Source organism: Amphiprion ocellaris, chromosome 18 (assembly GCF_022539595.1).
Source record: "Amphiprion ocellaris isolate individual 3 ecotype Okinawa chromosome 18, ASM2253959v1, whole genome shotgun sequence".
Lineage (NCBI taxonomy): Eukaryota > Metazoa > Chordata > Actinopteri > Pomacentridae > Amphiprion > Amphiprion ocellaris.
The window spans coordinates 7067252-7086337 of NC_072783.1; the positions used below are offsets into that span (position 1 = coordinate 7067252).

Genomic DNA, 19086 nt, shown 5'->3' on the forward strand with positions numbered 1-19086 from the left:
ATTGCAAAGCCTGTAATTAATTAGATAGCATTTTTTCATCGAGTCCCACCACTAATTAAAATATTAAACAAAAGTAAGAATGTCTGCTTTTGTAACAGAACAAATGCACTAAATGAGGCGATTATAAAAGAGTTTATCAAAACACAGACCGTTCATATTTACCAGGTTAGGCTCAGATATGAGGCTACAGATGAAACTAAACTAGCAGCAGAAAAAAACAGCTCTCTGAACTGAGCCCAATTTCCCCTCGCCAGGCCGCCTACGTGACCTGTGCTGCGTAGGTCACAGGAAGCGGCAAAAAAAGTGAAACTGAAAGTATCTATAAATCTCATAATAACGATCGAAACATCAGAAAACAGCTCGATAACATTACACACAACGGTAAGCAACACACACCAGAGACTAGAACATGAATGGATAAATCTACAAAGAAAACAACATGACATCACAGCAGCACATCATCACACAACTTACCCCCAGCAGAGCAAACAGGAAATGATAGTCTGTTTGAAGCTGGAGCACCTAGACATGTGGCAAAAAAACAGAAGAGTAGAGGCTTGATTGGATAGGCCAGAGTCACGTGGATTCTCACGTGTCAGGTCAAAAATTATTCTATATCTAAGAAATACATGTAAGTTCCATTATGATATTATATATAAACACATCTGGGTCAATACATAATTGAGGGATTTTTGAAGTCAATGGGATATATCTGCATACATTTTTATTAAAAGTAAAAAAAAACTAATGTTTTTATGTTCATTGTGATCATGTCTTTACAAATTCCATAATTATTTATTATAGAAACAATCACTTATACATAAAAAATGACTGGATATAACTAAAGTGTCAACTCAATAACCATCTGAATTTAATAACAACCACCTTCTAATTATCTAAACAATAATAAAATGAGCTGATAAATAGTTTGGATTGTGTTCTTTTTCTTGAGATAATTGAGACAGATATTTCTTTTTTGGCAATATATCAATTTTTTATGTGAAAAAAACCCCAAATTAAATCACTTTTCACTAAGTTCCCCATTACAAAAACACCTCTCCAGGAAGTGTGTTAATTCCAGATCACATGACCTGCTAACATGATGTCATTTCCTCCTGAAGAAAAGACTGGCCAGACTCCAAGGCTTTCTGAGTTATTTAATATAAAGTAGTCAACAGGTTTACTACAATATCTTTAGAAATAACTTTCTACTTTACTCAATTGTATATAGAATATTTAGAAGAAATTTTTTTGAATAAAATTTAATGTTTATAATGTTAGTATTAGTTTGCTGAGGGAGCATCGTGCATGAAGAAAGGCTTGTTTTGTTCTCTGTCTTGTTTCTGTGGTTTTATTTTTGTTTTCTGTCTTACTGTAGTTTTCCATCTTATTTCTGTAGTTTTCTGTCTTATTTTAGTTGTTTTCTGTCTTATTTTCTGTCTTATTTTTGCTGTTTTATTTTTTCTATTTTATTTTTGTTGTTTTCTATCCTATAATTGTTGTTTTCTGTCTTATTTCTGTTGTTTTGTCTTATTTTTGCCTCCTTTTGTGTGCTTTCCGTCTCATTTCAGTTGTTTCATTCTCATCTGTGAAGCTGAATAATGTCTAATAATCTCTTCTGCGGAGAATAAAGGCTGGAGAAAATTCAATCAAGTTGTCTTTGATGCCCAAACCGCACAACTACAAGTCAAATACAGCTCTGTTCACCAAATATTCACATTATTAGGAATTATTCTGATATAAAGCTGGGATGAAAACAATCAGAACAAATAACACCAGAACAGACAGTTATTCACAAATATATCTTCATTATTAATTCATATTTAGATGCAACGCTTTGTTGAAAACATCTTAAATATGATAATTTACAGCTAAAAATCAAAGAATGTCTGCTTTAGTAAAGGAACAAATGCACAAAATGAGGTGATTATGAGGCTTCCGATGAACTGAATGCTAAAGAGTTTATTGAAACACAGGTCATTCATATTTACCAGGTTAGGCTCAGATATGAGGCTACAGATAAAACTAAACTAGTAGCAGAAAAAAGGGCTCTCTGGACAGAGCCCAGCTTCCCCTCTCTAGGCCGTCTACGTAACCTGCGCTGCATAAGTCACAGGAAGCGGCAAAAAAAGTGAAACCACAAAATCTGGAGGATGTTGTAAACTAACTACTCACCATGTGGCCATGGATGAACAGGAAGGCGATGTCCCTTCCTGGTGAAATTTCTGGGGGTGTGGCTAAAACCAAGCCCCGCCTCCAGACTAAAACTCTTTGTGTTTTGGTAGTTAAATGAAAACTTGGGACAGGACTTTTTTCATAAAGACTTTTAATTTAAAATGTAATATATGCTTCATATATGATGTTTTGTTCTCATTCTGGTTGCACCAAACTCCTGACTAAACAAACACACCGCAACACACGGTCCAGAAAAAAACAACCATGGAGGAGATGTGCAGTCACACTCAGCAGCTCGGAGGAAGATGAAGGCGGGTCGGTGGTCAGTCGGTCTCCTGGAGACCACAGTGTCGCCTGAACTCCTGCCCTCGTTCACGGATCCATTTGTTGGAAACTGCAGAGAACAAACATGGATAAACTCAAGTCATTTTGGACGGACTTCATCTCATTTTGGACACATTTTAGGACGTTTTGATAAGTTTTAGTCATTTGGAACATTTATAAAAATATTTTTGACAATTTTTATGTCATTTTAGAGTCATTTTGAGAACGGTGTAGTCATTAAGGACACTGTTTGACTTTATTTTGGACACACTTGAGTCATTTTAGACTTTCCTCTGTCATTTTGGATCAATTTTTAGTCTTGTCATTTAGGATGACTCTGGAGTCATTTTTGAGAAGGTTTCAGTCATTTTTCCTTCTTCTAACACATCAACTTTGTGGACAAAATGTTCACTTGCTGCCTAATATATCCAACCCACTAACAGGAGCCATGATGAAGAGATAATCAGTGTTATTCACTTCACCTGTCAGTGTTCAGATTGTTATGTCTGATCCGTGTAGTTTCTGTTGTGTACTTCTGTGTTTCTCTGAGATGAACTCACCCCACTTACTCCCGACCAGAACCGGACAGGCAGCATGTTCGGTCCGATAGTCTCCTTCTCCACTGGGAAACAGATTGTACCAGAACACTGCCGTCCCCTGGAGGAACAGTCACATGACATGTTATAGAGTCACATGACATGTTATAGAGTCACATGACATGCTATAGTCACATGATGTCACTAGGAAACCACCAACAGACTGATGGACTCGAACCTCCGGCTGTTATAAACTCAGCATTTTAAAGTTACACTCACCAGCATTTGATGTTTTTGTTCTGAATTTGCTGCATATTTTTCAGTGTTATGTGTCTTCTAAAACATTTTTAATTTATTAATTCCTTTAATTCACTAAATGACAACTTAAGACGATTTTTAGCTCTGGCCACAAAAACTACAAATTGGACTTCTAATTTTTTTAATTAAATACCTTCAGACTTTAAACAGTTTGTTCAGAACAAACAGAAGATGTCACTTTACGTGTATTTTTTCACATCAGATGATTAATCTATAATTAAACAGCTAATAGAGGAAGAAAGATGCATGAATATAGAACATGACATTGGAAAATAAGTTGTTTAGTAGCAGCAGTAGTAATATTAATAATAATAATTATTATTATTATACATTATTTGCCTGGTGTGAAAACATTGAAAGTAAACTTTTTAATTATTCATTAATACAAATAATAGTATTATTTTTTTATTTAGTAGTACTAAAATAACAATAATAATAATGTCAACTAAGGCTAATTTCACTATTTCTACATAGAAAGTATCATTATTTCCATTTCTGCTGTTATTATTAGTAGTAGTATTTATAGTATCAATATTAGTTTTTTTTAGAAACAGAGCATGTGAAAACAAAGTCTTACCTAACAGTCAAAGACTAAATAAAATAAAGTCATAAATCTAATTTGGTTTATAATTTTGCAATAACTTAAAATGACTTTTTCATACTTTTGGGTTCAGAAGTTAATTCAATAATAATAGAGATAATCAGCTTCACCTTTATAGGCTGGACGGCGGCTCCGACTTCAGTGAAGACGGTGGCGCCCCCTGCTGGCACGTCGCTCATCTGCACAAGAAACAGATGCTCAGTCAGAGTTCAATAAAGGGAAAAAATGAACTGACACTAAAACAGAGGATCACTGACGTAAAGCAGCCAGGTGGCGATCCGGTTCCCTGATCCCAACTCCTCGAACTCCTCCGGCTCGTCTTTCTGCAAAACACAGAATCATTTTAAACCTTTTTAATGTAAAACAACATCAAAAAAATCAGTGAACACTTGCACACATTCTGAAGAAAACTAAAATTTATACAGAAAAACATTGATATTTTCAGTATTTTTTAAGAATGACGTGATTCCATGTTTGAGTGTGTATAATGTGTTTTTTAAAGGCAGCTGAGCCACAGCTACTCACGAGCCCCCCGGCTGAGTACCACTTTGTTGGAGTTCTCCCCGGAGAGCGAGAGGGTCGCCTCACTTCAAGTTGCAGAGGGGAAAAATCTGACTGTTGTTTGTGCTTATGCACTGAACAGCAGTTCAGAGTATTCAGCCTTCTTGGAGTCTCTGGGTGGTGTCCTGGAAGGGGTATCGCCTAGGGACTCCATAGTTTTCCTGGGGGACTTCAACGCTTAGGTGGGCAAGGATGGAGAAACCTGGAGGGGGGACATTGGGAGGAACGGCCCGATCTGAACCCGAGTGGTGTTTTGTTATTGGACTTCTGTGCTAGTCATGGACTGGCCATAACATGCACCATGTTCAAGCAGAAGGTAGTTCATAAGTGTACCTGGTACCAGACCACCTTAGGCCAAAGGTTGATGATCGACTTCATAGTCGTATGTCTCGGAAACTCGGCTAAAGAGAGGTGCAGAGCTGTCAACTGATCACCACCTGGTGGTGCATTGGATCTGATGGTGGGGAAGCGTTGCCGGACAGACCTCATAAACCCAAACGCGGGGTGAGGGTGAACTCAGAACATCTGACGGAGACCCCTGTCCATGGGGTTTTGAACTCCCACCTCTGGAGGAGTTTCTCCTGCATTCTGGGGGAGGTTGGGGACATGGAGTCTGAGTGGGCCATGAGGGAAGCCGTCAGACTGAAGAAGGAGGCCTTTCGGACTTGGCTTGATCAGGGGTCTCCTGAAGCAGCAGACGGGTACCGGGTGGCCAAAAGGGGCTGCAGCTGCGGCAGTTGCAGAAGCAAAAATTTTGGTGTGGGAGGAGTTCTAAGAAGCTATGAAGAAGGCCTTTCCGTTGGCCTCGAGGAAGTTCTGGCAAACTGTTCGACACCTCAGGAAGGGGAGGCAGGGCTTTGTTCAGGCTGTGTACAGTCGGAGTGGAGAACTGTTGACCTGTGCTGGGGAAATTGTTGGGTGGTGGAAAGAGCACTTTGAGGAACTTCTGAACCCGGCAAAACACGTCCTCTGCGGGGGAGGCAGAGCCTGAAGACTTGGGGGGATCTTGCTCCATATCCGTGGCAGAGGCTGTTGAGGGAGTTAAGAAGCAAGATGGCAAGGTGCCAGGTGTGGACGAGATTCGAACTGAGATACTGAACGCTCTGGACATTGTTGCACTGTCTTCACTGACAAGTCTCTACAATGTCGCATGGGCATCAGGTACAGTGCCTGTGGAGTGGCAGACCAGGGTGGTGGCCCCCAATTTCAAAAAGGGGAACTGGCAAGTGTGTTCCAACTACCAGGGTATCACACTCCTCAGCCTCCCAGGGAAAGTTTACTCTGGGGTGCTGGAAAGGAGGCTCCGATCGACTGTTGAACCTCAGATTCAGGAGAAGCAATGCGGATTCCATCCTGGTCATGGAACGGTGGATCAGCTCTTTACTCTTGCTGATACGAGCCATTTGGTCCTACTCGGCACAAAGTCAGACATGTTTCCAGTGAGTTTTGGACTCCGCCATGGCTGCCCCTTGTCTCCGATCCTGTTCGTGGTGTTCATGGACAAGATCTCAAGGCACAGCCGGGGTGAGGAGGGTGTCCGGTTTGGGGACCTCAGGATCACATCTCTGCTTTTAGCAGATGATGTGGTTCGGTTGGCTTCCTCAGACCGTGACCTTCAGTATGCACTAGAGCAGTTTGCAGCCCAGTGTGAAGCGGCGGGAATGCGGATCAGCACCTCCAAGTCCGAGGTCATGGTTCTTTGGTGCCTGGGATCAGCCTTAGAGATAGGGTGAGAAGTTCAGACATCAGGAGGGAGCTCAGAGTAGAGCCACTGCTCCTTCGTGTCGAAAGAAGCCAGTTGAGGTGGTTTGGACATCTGATTCGGATGCCTCTGGGGAGGCTTCCTTTGGAAGTTTTCTGAATATGTCCGCCTGGGAGGAGACCCCCGGCAGACCCAAAACTTGCTAGAGGGATTATGTATCTCATCTGGCCTGGGAACACCTCAGGATCCTCCAGGAAGAGCTGGAAAATGTTGCTGGGGGGAGGTACGTCTGGAATGACCTGCTTTGTCTGCTGCCTCCACGACCCGGCCCCGGAGAAGCGGAAGACAGTGGATGGATGGATGGATGGATGGATGGATGGATGGATGGATGGATGGATGGATAAATAGATTTAAATTTAGTGTTTTCTTACTACTTTAATACATTTTATTGGACAGATTTAACTTTATTTTTTTCAGATAATTGTCAAAGTTTCTGTAAAAAAAAATTAGAAAATTAGGTTTTATTTACCTGTCTAAAGTCCAAATGAGGTTCGTACTGGCCTCCGATGCCGTAGTTAGCAACCTGCATTATGCACATTAATATCAATACTTTGAATTAAATATGCTTTATTGGCCAGATAACAACATTAGCAAAGCATAAAAGATGGTGCAATTACAAAAATCCAAAAAAACATAGTTTCATGTATTCAGTGGAATACAGAAATTAAACAACATTTAAATTACAAATTATTATTAATAAATCCACAATATAACCACCAGAGTTCAGGCGTGACAAGAGGATTTTAATCAGCTCTCTGAATTATTATCAGCCTGTAAGCCACAAATCAGTGAGGTTAGAAGTTTCAATTGTTGAATGATTAATTAATTAAGAACCTCCCAGCTCAGGTGAGTTTTACCTGCAGGTCATCGGCTGTGGTGATGTCCAGGCCTGTGATGTCTTCGATCCTCTGGTTGATTTTATCCACCACTGGATCTTCGTACGCTCTGAGAAAGGCACTGACAGAAAAAAATAAATCGGACATTACAATCAGTTACTCAGTACTTGAGTAGTCTTTTCACCAAACACTTTTTTACTCTTATTTGAGTAATTTTTTGGATGAATACTTTTTATTTCTACTTGAGTGACATTATTTTGAAGTAACATTACTCTTACTTGAGTACAATTTTTGGCTACTCTACCCACCTCTGGTTGTGATCTAGCTAATGTCTGCAGCACCCCCTGGAGTGTGGAGGCCAGAAACTACAGTGTTCACATTTAAGCTGGATGTATTGTCACAAAAACTAAAATCTGTATCAGACAAATACAGCTGGCAGAATTCTAAGAAGAGTATAAGCTACAAATATGTAAAACTAGAAGTCTAAAACAGCAGCTGTGTTTCTGGAATTAATACGAATATCTTTAAAACCTTCCTTTTCCTTTCATTTTAAATAAACCCTAATATTATCACTGTCAAAGCAAGAAAAACTGTTTTCACGTTGAATAAATGACAAAATTCTAAAATAAACTTAAAAATCCGACTTAATTCTCTCCTAAAATGTCTATTTATTCTCCCATGTTGTCATGCAGATCAATCAATAAAGTTATGTATGTTTCTACATGAACATGACGAGGCATTAAGCTTTAAATAGTTGGTAGAACAGACCCAAAGTCATTAAACTTCCATGACAACAACTTGTGTACACAAAATATTGTTTAGTTTCCATTAGATTTTTTTAAAAATTGTTTGTCTGGGTGTATAAGGCTCTACATTTAACCCCAGAAAGGTTCCATTCGTACTTATTTTTATACTTTAAGTACATTTTTTTGTTAGTTTAGAGGTTATTATGATATTTTTAGGTTCAGGATGAAGTAGCTGAAGAATAATCACGTTATAGAGAGATTAATAAAGACTAGTTTGGTCATTTTCTCCCGAACTGAAGGTTTTTGTCAGTTTTTTGCTCCTGCCAGGACGTGAGCCAACACAGAGGGGAGGACAGGTGAGGACCAGAGAGGGGAGGTCGACCGGTCGTCTCCCCCGCAGATGGGCCTCGTTCTCGGGCAGCTCTTACCTCTGACTGATGCGGAAGTGGACTGTCTCCTCACCGACGACCTCGGATCGATGCAGCTGTGGAGCCAATTGGCCAACAGTTACAGGGAGAACCAAGCCGACCCCCCGAAAAACCAATTAATTTCTATTGGCTCTGAGATTTAAGGACTAAAGTACCGACCTGAATACAGGACAACACTTTTTACAACATCTGTTAGTGAGAAATTAACTTTTATATGGACAGGTTTTCAGTACAGGAGGTCCTCGGTTTACAGATATTTTCTAGTGTCACATGTCACTCATTCAGTCCATTTCCCACAGTTATCCACAACTCTTTCATCTTTTGTTATTTGTTGCTGTCTGTCAGACCCCCTCTTATCTGTTGTTGTCCCACCTTTTCTATTTGCATCTGTCTGCCAGACCTCTTGATTCAACTACCTCTTGTTCTTTGCTGTATTTCCCTTTCGTACTGATTAGCAACCATGCGCAAATTACCAACGTTCACCCTTGTATTTACATATGCCCCCCTCCCTACCCTCTGATAATCCTTATAAAATGTGGACTCTGCAAATGTTCTTGGTCGGCTTACCTTCATAGGCTCACGTGAATGCTAACGTTATAGCTAGAAAGTTAAGAACACAATCAAACCATAGGAAAATGTAGTTGACATGCAGCTAGCTAGCTAGACAGATAGCATTTTTTTTATGATTGTGGTTTGAAGGCTAATTTTTGAGTTAATGCTAAAGTTATAGTTGGCAAGAGTTTTAGCAGTCTATAAGGAAAAGTAGCTGATATGTAGCGAGCTAGATAGCTACCAGTTCTTAATCACTGTGTTTTGAAGGCTAAATTGTTTGTTACATTACCACTAGTGTTATAGCTAGCAAGCTAAGACACCTACTAATCAATGAAGCAAAGTAGCTAATATGCAGGTACACAGCTAGTTGCAATTAATCAATGTGTTTTAAATGCCAACATATTTGTTAAGTCAATGCTTATGGTATAGCTAACAGGCTACATGTCCCAGGAATCTGTGAGGAGATGTAGTTGATTTGTAGCTAGCTAGCTAGACAGCTAGCAGTCTAGCTAGGCTTCATTGTGTTTTGAAGCCTAATTTATTCAGTAAGTTAAAGCTAATATTATAGCTAGTAAACGTAAGAGTATGACCAATCTATAACTAATCAGAAACTTCTCAGAAGGTTAATTTAGCTCAAAGGTGCATCTCCATTTTACATTGTCAACATGTGATTGTTGTCTGGCCCACCGATATTATCGGCTCGAAATTGGCATAAAATGTAATATCGGTCAATATCGTTATCGTTTTTTTGCCTATCGTGAAAACCAATAGAGTAATGCCTAGATTTTGCCGGCTTTTACCAGCACGCAAATGATAACATAATCAGACTGCATCTTGAAGCATGTAAACAAGTGCGTGGCTCAAAGTATTCTGGCACCGTGCTGTAATTTTTAAAAAAAAGATAGGACTGCGTTGCCAATCAAGTCCGTCTGCCAATGGGATGAGGGGAACGCAGCTTTTGCTCTCAACCAAACTAATATCACTACCCAATGGGAAGTAGAGTGGGGCCGGGTCTTAGAAAGACATTGAGATCCAGCTGCAGTTGAGTCCATACCAGCCCTCAGAGAGCACAGTATTCTTCCAAGGCTGCTCAGTCGTGGCATAATTTCCGACTAATAAGTAGTAGTAAAAAGTAGTAATAAATCTGCAGCGGTGCATTTGTAGTAGGATCGCAACCATGTGATCGTCAGCAGGCAGCTGACGATCACAGACGTGGTGTTCATTTGTTGTCAGGGTTACAGTGATGCTGTGGAGCTATCTGTCAGTGATACAGAAATCTTTAACAAATCTGTGAATCCAGACTATACGCCGCATCACTGCCCAAATCTAATCACTTGGCCCTTGTGTCATTTCTGACCTTCTCTGGAAATTTCATCCAAATCTGTTAGTCCATTTTTGAGTAATGTTGTGCACAGTACACTGACCTTTTTTGGTAATACTATAATCTGTAGTCTGAGTTTGTGAATGCAGATATCTTCATTTCTTACCAGTTAGCAAGATTGTACCCCCACTCAAAAACAAAAAAGTTCAGGTTTAGGAATATTTTTCACTTTAAGCCCTTCAAGTGTGGCTGCAGTAACACGCTTGCTGTGCCTGACTAACAATATGTCTGTGGTTTGGAATTATTTCCAAGCCCGCATATATCGGTATCTGTTGCCATCAGAATCAGAAATTGAGAGATGAATATTGGCATATCGGTTATCAACAAAAAAGCCAATATCGGACATCCCTAGTAGTAATGGTTTCCAGTTTCATCAGGTTATAAAATGGACCCAAACATGGTGAATATTAAATATTTCTGCCATAAATGAGACTAATTCTGTCAGTGAAAGCTTCTTTTCTAGCCGATGCTTGGACTCACCCTGGGTTTGGCCAGCTCTTTGACCTTCTCCATCTCTTTGTCTGACACGATGTTGTGGTAGCGGACGATGCGGGGGTGGTCCCACTCGTCTTCCTGCCTCACCGGACCAATCACATACCTTGGGTGGCGGTTGTTGTTATAGTAACGGCAGAAGAGGCGGCTCTGCCTGCGGGGAGTCTGACAGAAGGAAGAGTGAAGCGATAAACTGACAGATGTTAGCGTTCGCAAATTATGAAAAATAAAACCCCAGTATCTTCTTTTTGCATCATAACGTTATGGCTAGCGGGCTACAGGCTCCAGAAATCACTGGCCAGAAGTAGTTGATATGTAGCTAGCTAGCAAGACAGCTAGCAGTTATCAATCACTGTGTTGGCGGCTAGTTTAAATAGCAAGTTAATGCTAATGCTAGAAAGCTAAGAACACAATCTATAGGAAAAAGTAGTTGACAAGTTGCTAGCTAGCAAGACAGTTGGCAGGTAGGAATATTATGTTTTGAAGCAGAACTTGTTTAGCACCTTGATGTAATTGTTAACAAGCTAAGAGTTCACGAACCTCTGTGGAAAAGTATCTGATATGCAGCTAGCTATCTAAACAGCTAGCAGTTATTAACCATTGTCTGTTGAAGGATGAGCTAATTATCAAATTAATGCTAATGTTATACCAGCTAGCAGGTATTCATTAATAATTATTGTGTAAAACACTGATTTATTTAGCAAATTAATGCTAATGTTGTAGTTAGAAAGCTAAGAACACGCTATTAAACTCTGAAAGATGTTGTTCACAAGACAAAAATCAGAGATGAAATGAAAATAATGAATTAAACTTGAGCATCTTTTTATTTTTGCATCATTACACTCCTTTTTTTCTTACGTCAGACTACATCTGGGCTCTGTGAGTTCATGTTCTAGTCATTTTATAGTCTCTCCCTGCTATAAATTTACTAAACTTTATTCAGTTTGGTTTGTTTCTGCTCACCATCCGGATGCCTTCTCCTCGACACAGCTGCTCGTACTTCCTCATGTGAAACAGGTCATCATCAGGTCGACCTCGACTCTTCCTCCTCTGCCTCCCCTCAGCCTCCTCCGTCGCCTCGACCTTCTTCTGATTGAACAGCTCGTACTCAATGTCCTTCATTTCCCAGTTGACTTGCTGGTCCGTTGGGTCTGACGGGCAGAACCAGAACCTCAGGTCAGTTTAAACCAGTTTAAATCTGTGCAGATGAAGACATAAAGCTGGAGTCTCCTTTCAAACAAAAGCTGCAATGATAAACACATCATAAGTTGGGGACATGGAATCTGAGTGGGCTACGTTCAAAGACTCCATTATAGAGGTGGCTGTTAGGAGCTATGGCCTGAAGGTCACCGGTGCCTGTTGCAGCAGCACCCCAAAAACCCACTGGTGATTTATGGAAGATTTGTGTTTACTTGTGTACAATTTTTCCATTTAAAACTAATTTTCTCATCAGTTTTTACACTATGAATGTCTATTCATGTTGTCAAGTCCTACTCTCTCTTTGCAGAAATAACAAAGACATGTTTTTCGTTTAAGACTACAGTACTGACCGAGCTCCAGTAGTCTCTTGGTGAAGTTCAGCTCCCTCTCCAGCTCTCCCTGCTGGTAGGCGGAGTCAATCAGGTAGTCCAGGACAGTGATGGCGTCCACAAGGTTGGACGTCTCTCCCTGATCCAGCTGCTTCAGGGTCTGGACCATCCACAGCTCGGTGTGGTAGTAATCAGCCTCCGAATATGCCACCTTCCCCAGATCGTAGCAGTCGTCCACCGTCAGGGAGGCGACCGATGACGAGCCTGAAGAGAAACGCTGTCAGAGCTGGAAAATCTGACGTTTTTTAACACTTAAAGGCTTGTTTCTGTTCTGACATACATGCAGATGAAGCCATATATTAAAGAAAGAGTACAGTTAAAACAATAAACATGTTTCTGTAGATCCTCATACAGCATCACCAACCAAACCAGATCCTTAATAAACTATTTTGCATCCTAATTAGGTTTGGAGTTCCTCAGGGATCAAGTCTGGGTCCTCTTTTCTTTCTATTTTTACTGTTTTTCACAATTCAATACTTGTTTCTCAAGCCACACATTAAAGAAAGAGTCCAGTTTGAACAACAAACTCATTTATAGATGTGTTTGTTCTTCATAGGTGAATATTTCTCAGGTCTGACTCATGCATGTCATGTTTCTTATGTTGCTCACTGTGTTGAACACCAATCAAACCAGTGCAGTAAATACAATAATCATGGCTGTTGCACAAAGCTGGACGGACACATTGGCAGTTTGTTCTGATTCTAGAAAGAATTTTAAAACCTTAATCAGCTTCTGTTTGCTGTAATGTGGCCAAAGAGTTTGTCAGATCTTGAATAAACTATTTTGCATCTTAATTATGTTTGGAGTTCCTCAGAGATCAAGCCTGGGTCCTCTTTTCTTTCTGTTTTCACTGTTTGTGCAAAATATTCCCCACTATGGAATCTCTGTCACATACTGAAGTTAAATTACAGTGAAAATACATCTTTTATTTAAAAAACATAAACATTATTGATGAATATCTCTAGAATAATTCCACAAGCTGCAAATTTGTCCTGGAAAATTTCAGTTGTGTCTTCAGCAGCAGGGTTGAGGAATTATATAAGATTACTTTGTTTTTGTTTTTAAAAAAATATTTTTTCAGATTTTTGTGTCAAAGCAAGAACTTAAATGAACTTTGGCAAAAAAAAAAAAACTTTAAATAAGCACAGAAGGAAATAAGGGCCATTAAAATAAATAAATATGAAAATAAAATGAGAAATTAATAAAAGAGGATTCAGCATCTGAACTTCTGAGATGCCAACGTGACATTTAACTTCTAAAAATCTGTATAATTTTATGATTTCATTTTAATATGTTTAAAAAAAGTCTGTATTTTATTTTTTGGGTTTAGTCATTAAAAACTCTACCTCTGACACTTTTAAATTGATATTTTGCCTAAAGATTATTCTTGGTTTAGCACAAAACTTGGAGTTTAAGTCACTGATCTTTCTTCACACACTTTAGCTCCATAACATTAGCTCTTAACATTTGTTGTAATAAACTCCATAGAAGCTCCTGAGTTTGTCTATTTTCAAAGAAGCTGTTGGCTGGAAAATATATTCCAGAACTGTGCCTTTATTCTCTAAATATTCAGACTTTTTCCTGGTCAAACTGATTGTCCTCGTTTAATCCCCTTTTCCCTCCAAACATTGTGTTTTTACCGACCTGGCAGCTCTCCAGTGGAGATGATGTTGGTGTCCAGCTGGTAGGTGTCCTGAAGCCTCATCATAGCTTTAGCTGCTCCGGTCTGGTCGTCGTCGTTGGGAAAGTTCTTCCTCTGGATGGTCAGGTTGGAGATGAACGCTGGAACACCACCAGTAAATAAATCCGATGTTTCTGTACTTCAGACAGTCACTGCAGCTACTGAGTGTGAGTGTGTGTGTGTGTGTGTGTGTGTGTGTGTGTGTGTGTGTGTGTGTGTGTGTGTGTGTGTGTGTGTTTGTGTGTGTGTGTTTGTTTACCGCCAGACATGTTTCTTAGCACCAGCCTCTCCAGCTCCCTCCACTCCGTGTTCAGTCTCTTTATCAGTTTGAAGGCGTTTACTGGATGTCCGAGGAAACCTTCAGGGTCCTGAGTGGCAGCAGAGGAGAGAACATCCAGTCTGTCAGCCCACCTGGACACACAGACACACACACTGACGTACTTTCATTTCCCAGAGACTAACTCCTAACATTAGAGCAGCCGTGGGAGCAGCACACCTGCAGCTCATCCACAAATTGCAATAAAGAGCGGCTCCACACTGCACTCAGTGTTGGAGCCTACTGGCTGACTGCCGGCATGTTGTGCATCTGAACCACTGGAGCAGCTTGTTTTTTCGCCCACGAGGAATCCGCCAGATAGAGGACCTGGACCCCACCAAGAAAGCCTCTTGAGGGAGGTCTTGGAAGCCGCCCCCCAGATAGGGGACGTGGACCCCTGACTACTCTGGTTGCCCTGGCCCCGCTCCCCGAGGAGGACTCGGCGTCACCCCTGGCCACCGACGCTGTGCTCTCTGCTGGATGCCGTGAGCGCCGGCGTGAGCCTGCCTTCCCTCCTCCCTCATCTGTAGTGAGTTTCTGGCCTGAGAATCTGTTGACCTGAGGATCCTCTTTTCTGTCCAACTTTTACTGGAATAATTTCTAAGTCTGATCAGCTTAAACCAGGTTACTGTGAGTCTTTATTCTGAAACAGGAGCTGCGTAATAAATCCTGCTTCATGTTGTTAATCTGCAGCAACTGAACAGATCATCGTCTTACTTCTTGATCTGCTCCAGTTTGTGCTCCTCAGCTCTGATGTAGTCCTTCAGGGAGGAGACCAGGTCCTTCTCCATGAACAGCAGGTCCGTCATCTGGCCTGAGAAGCACCAAAAACACTGATTTAATTCACTTTTAGATTCATTAAGAACACCCACAGATGTGCACTGAATTCTACATTTCAGTTTTTTACTCATTAATCCTCCAGTAAAGTTGTTTTTCTGTCCTGTTTCTGTCAGATGTTCAGAGTTAGATGTTCAGAGGAATCCAAGACTCACCGATGGAGGTGAAGAAGTCATTGTGAGCCGAGGACCAAGTGAAGAGCAGAATGAGGACGAAGCAGCAGCAACAGAACATCATCCAACCTGCAGACACACACTGACGTCATACAGCGACTACACAACGACGACACAACAACAAACCTGCACTGAAACCTGGAAACAGTACCGACTGGAACGTGTCTGTGGGATTAAAAACTCTCCAGCACAACTCAGAATAATAATAATAATAATAATAATAATAATGATAATAATAATAATCAGGGTTTCTACAGCTTCACTAGAATAAAGCCAACATTTTTACATTCATAACATTCATCAGGTACATATAATAATAATTTATCAGGATACAACTATTTAGATAACAGACCTGCAGCCTGAAGGAATAAGAGACATGAAACAACCAAAACAAAGACAGAAAATGGTCACAAAGGGACAAAAATTTACCAAAAATAGACAGAATATGATCACAAAAACATGCAAAACTACTACAAAAAGACAATAAACAACCATAAGATTACCAGAGACACAAAACAACCACAACGATACACAAAACAAAAACAAAGAGATATGAAATGAATAAATGAGACACAAAACAACCACAAAATGATCACAAAGAAAGACAAATGACAAACAGACACAGATCTACCACAGAGACAGGAAACAACAACAAAGATATGCAAATAGACCACAAAACCACACAAAAGCAACACAAAGGGACATAAAATGACCGAAAAGAGATGCAAAGCTACCACAGAGACAAAAAACAAACAGAAAATGACCACAAAGAAGCAAAAAACATCCACAATAATACACAAAACGACAAGAAAGACACATAAAATTAATAAATGAAACACAAAACAAACAACCACAAAATGATCACAAAGAAAGACAAATTACCATGAACAGACACAAATCTATTTCTACAACCACAAGGAGACACAAAACAATCAGAAAAAGACATAAAATCGCCACAAGGAGAATCAAAACAGCCACAAAGAGACAAATAATGACCAAAAGGAGGCAGAATATGACCACAAAAAGATGTAAAATTATGACAAAAAGACAAAAAACAACCACAAGATGATCACAAAGACACATGAAACAGCCACAAAGACAGGGAAATAGACCACAAAACCATAGAAATGCAACACGAAGACACATGAAATCACAACAAAAAAAACCCACAAAGCCACTACATGGAGCTAAAACAACCACAAAGAGACATAAAATTACTAAAAAGAAGTAGAATATGAGCCCAAAAAGATGCAAAACTATTAGAAAAAGACAAAAAAACAACCACAAGATGACCACAAACAGACATGAAATGACGATTTTTGTTCTGGTTGTGTTCTGGTTGTGTTCTGGTTCTGTTCTGTGGGTTTGTCTGCAGTGTTTTGTTCATTTGTTTTCTGTGCAAAAAAAAAAAAGTTTGACTAAAATATTAAACAAAAGTAAGAATATCTGCTTTTGTAGCAGAACAAATGCACCAAATGAGGCGATTTTAAAAGAGTTTATGAAAACACAGATGGTTCATATTTACCAGGTTAAGCTCAGATATGAGGCTACAGATGAAACTAATCATCCTACAGGAGCTGGAAGAGCCCAACCCCCCCTCAGCAGGCCGTCACAGGAAGCGGCAAAAAATAAATTAATTCAACGATAAAAACAACAGACAAAAGCTCGACAACAACATAACACACAACGGTAAACAATAAACACCAGAGACTAGAGGATAAAAGAAAACAGCATGACATCACGGCAGCGCGTCATCACACAACTTACCCCCAGCAGAGCAAACAGCTCGTGAAGCTGGAGCACCTGAGCGCGTGTCTAAAAAACAGCGGAGTCCACGCGTGATTGGTTTGATCAGAGTCACGTGGATTCTGCCGTGTCTGGTCAAAAATGATTCTATATCTAAGAAATACATATAAGTTCCATCATGATGTTATATATAAACACACCTGGTTCAATCTGTAGCTGAGGGGCTTCTGAAGTCCGCTGCTGGCAGAGAAACAGAGATGTCCGAGCCGCCCTGAATGCAACGAGAGCGACTGAAGAGCAGAGCCGGTTCAGAAAGAAAGAGTGAAAGAGTGTAGCTTCTGGGTTAGTGTAACTATACGGTGTAATCACAGTCACTGTGCAATAAAAGGCAAGGCAGCTGTGTTTGTATATAACATTTCATCCACAAGTTCAACTCAATGCGCTTTACATGAAAACATGAAAAACACTGGAAATATTCAGACAAGCATACAAAGCACAATTAAAATGAATAATTCAACAAAACATAGAAAAGAACAGCAAAATTAGAAATATATTTTGAAAATTGAATAAAATTACAATTAGCATTTAAAAAATTTAAAATAAGCTATACCAGGAAAGCAGTGGCAAACAGAAAAGTCTTGAGCTGTGATTTAAAAGAAGTGAGAGTTGGAGCAGATTAACAGCTTTTGTTGAGTGTGTTTGTTTTTTTGAGACAGAAGACAAACTACTTTTTATCCAATTAAGCTGCTTATTTTCTAATATCAGTGTCTCAAAAGAATCTTGTACAAGGACCTTTTCTGTGTGGAACAGCCTCCCAGAAAAGGATAAAGTCTGATCTGAACAGGACATGTCCCCCCCAGCATTGAACACTGATCCTGTGGACCCTGTCATGGGTTTGTCCCAGCTGTTCTCGAACCTCCAGCTTCAGCTCATCCGATCCAGCAGGGGATATTTTTGCTGTTTCCCTCACCTCCCACTTTCCTCATCTGGACTTTTCTGCTCCTGGGGAATCTCAGGATAGTGGGGGTTGTGTGGCAGAACAGCTTCACCAGGCCATCGTTCTCAAAGGCCGAGCCACAAGCGGAGACACTGAGGTAAGAGCTCATGGACTGTTTTCAGAGTTTAGATGACAATATAAAAAAAGAGAGAAAGACAGCTGTTGTGTTTCAGTCTGTCTGTGATAATTTTAGGTGTTTTTGTGGTCATTATGCAACTTTTTGTAGTTATTTTGTGTCTCATAATTTTGTGTCGATGTGATAATTATCTGTCTCACTGAGTCATTTTGTGTTTTTCTGTGGTTGTTTTGTCTGTCTTTGTGCTCATTTTTTTCTTTTCTGATCATTTTCAGACTGTTTTGTGGGCATTTTAGGTCTTTTTGTGGTTATTTTGTGCTCTTTTATTTCTGTTGTTTTTTCATCTTAATTTTGTTGTTTCCTGTCTTAAATGTTGTTGTTTTGTCTTATTGTTATTGTTTTCGGTCTTATTTTTTGTTGTTTTCTGTTTCCTGTTTGTTGTTTTCTGTCTTATTTTTGTTATTTTCTGTCTTATTTTGTTGTTTTCTCTTTTATTTCTGTTGTTTTTCTGTCTTATTTTTGTTATTTTCTATCTTATTTTGTTGTTTTCTCTTTTATTTCTGTTGTTTTTCTGTCTTATTTCTGTTTTCCATCTTAATTTTGTTGTTTTCTGTCCTATTATTGTTATTTTGCCTTATTTTTTTGTCTCCTTTTGCTTGCTTTCCGTCTCATTTCAGTTGTTTCATTTTCAACTGTAAAGCTGATTAATGTCTAATAACTTCTTCTGCAGAGAATAAAGGCTGGAGAAAATTCAACCAAGTAGTCTTTGACGCCCCAAACTTACACACCTACAAGTCAAATACAGCTCTGTTCACCGAATATTCACATTAGTAGGAATTATTCCGATATAAAGCTGGGATGAACACAATCAGAACAAATAACACCAGAACAGACAGTTATTCACAAACATATATTCGTTATTCGTATTTAGACGCAACGCTTTGTTGAAAACGTCTTAA

General features: G+C 39.7%; 1 protein-coding gene across 1 annotated transcript; it reads right to left on the bottom strand.

The window, feature by feature from the left end:
- Positions 1 to 2440: 2440 nt before the first annotated feature.
- Positions 2441 to 17126, bottom strand: LOC111583241 (prolyl 4-hydroxylase subunit alpha-1-like). The gene is made up of 15 exons (XM_023292224.3): positions 17076 to 17126; positions 15291 to 15377; positions 15016 to 15112; positions 14242 to 14393; positions 13946 to 14083; positions 12263 to 12505; positions 11676 to 11863; positions 10701 to 10877; positions 8288 to 8343; positions 7135 to 7234; positions 6747 to 6800; positions 4212 to 4277; positions 4065 to 4133; positions 3060 to 3156; positions 2441 to 2569 (listed from the first exon to the last, which is right to left on the bottom strand). Exons 2-15 carry the CDS (start codon positions 15370 to 15372, stop codon positions 2499 to 2501), a joined length of 1590 nt encoding a protein of 529 aa, XP_023147992.2. The 5' UTR covers positions 15373 to 15377; positions 17076 to 17126; the 3' UTR covers positions 2441 to 2498.
- Positions 17127 to 19086: the final 1960 nt, after the last annotated feature.

What these genes read in the sequence shown, in the direction of transcription:
- LOC111583241 (XM_023292224.3), bottom strand. Translation starts at nt 15,372, where the DNA reads ATGATGTTCTGTTGCTGCTGCTTCGTCCTCATTCTGCTCTTCACTTGG. An exon ending in AAACTGGAGCAGATCAAGAA is followed by an intron (nt 14,394 to 15,015) that starts GTAAGACGATGA and finishes CTGTGTGTCCAG; the next exon opens with GTGGGCTGACAGACTGGATG. An exon ending in CTCCACTGGAGAGCTGCCAG is followed by an intron (nt 12,506 to 13,945) that starts GTCGGTAAAAAC and finishes GTTTCTCTTCAG; the next exon opens with GCTCGTCATCGGTCGCCTCC.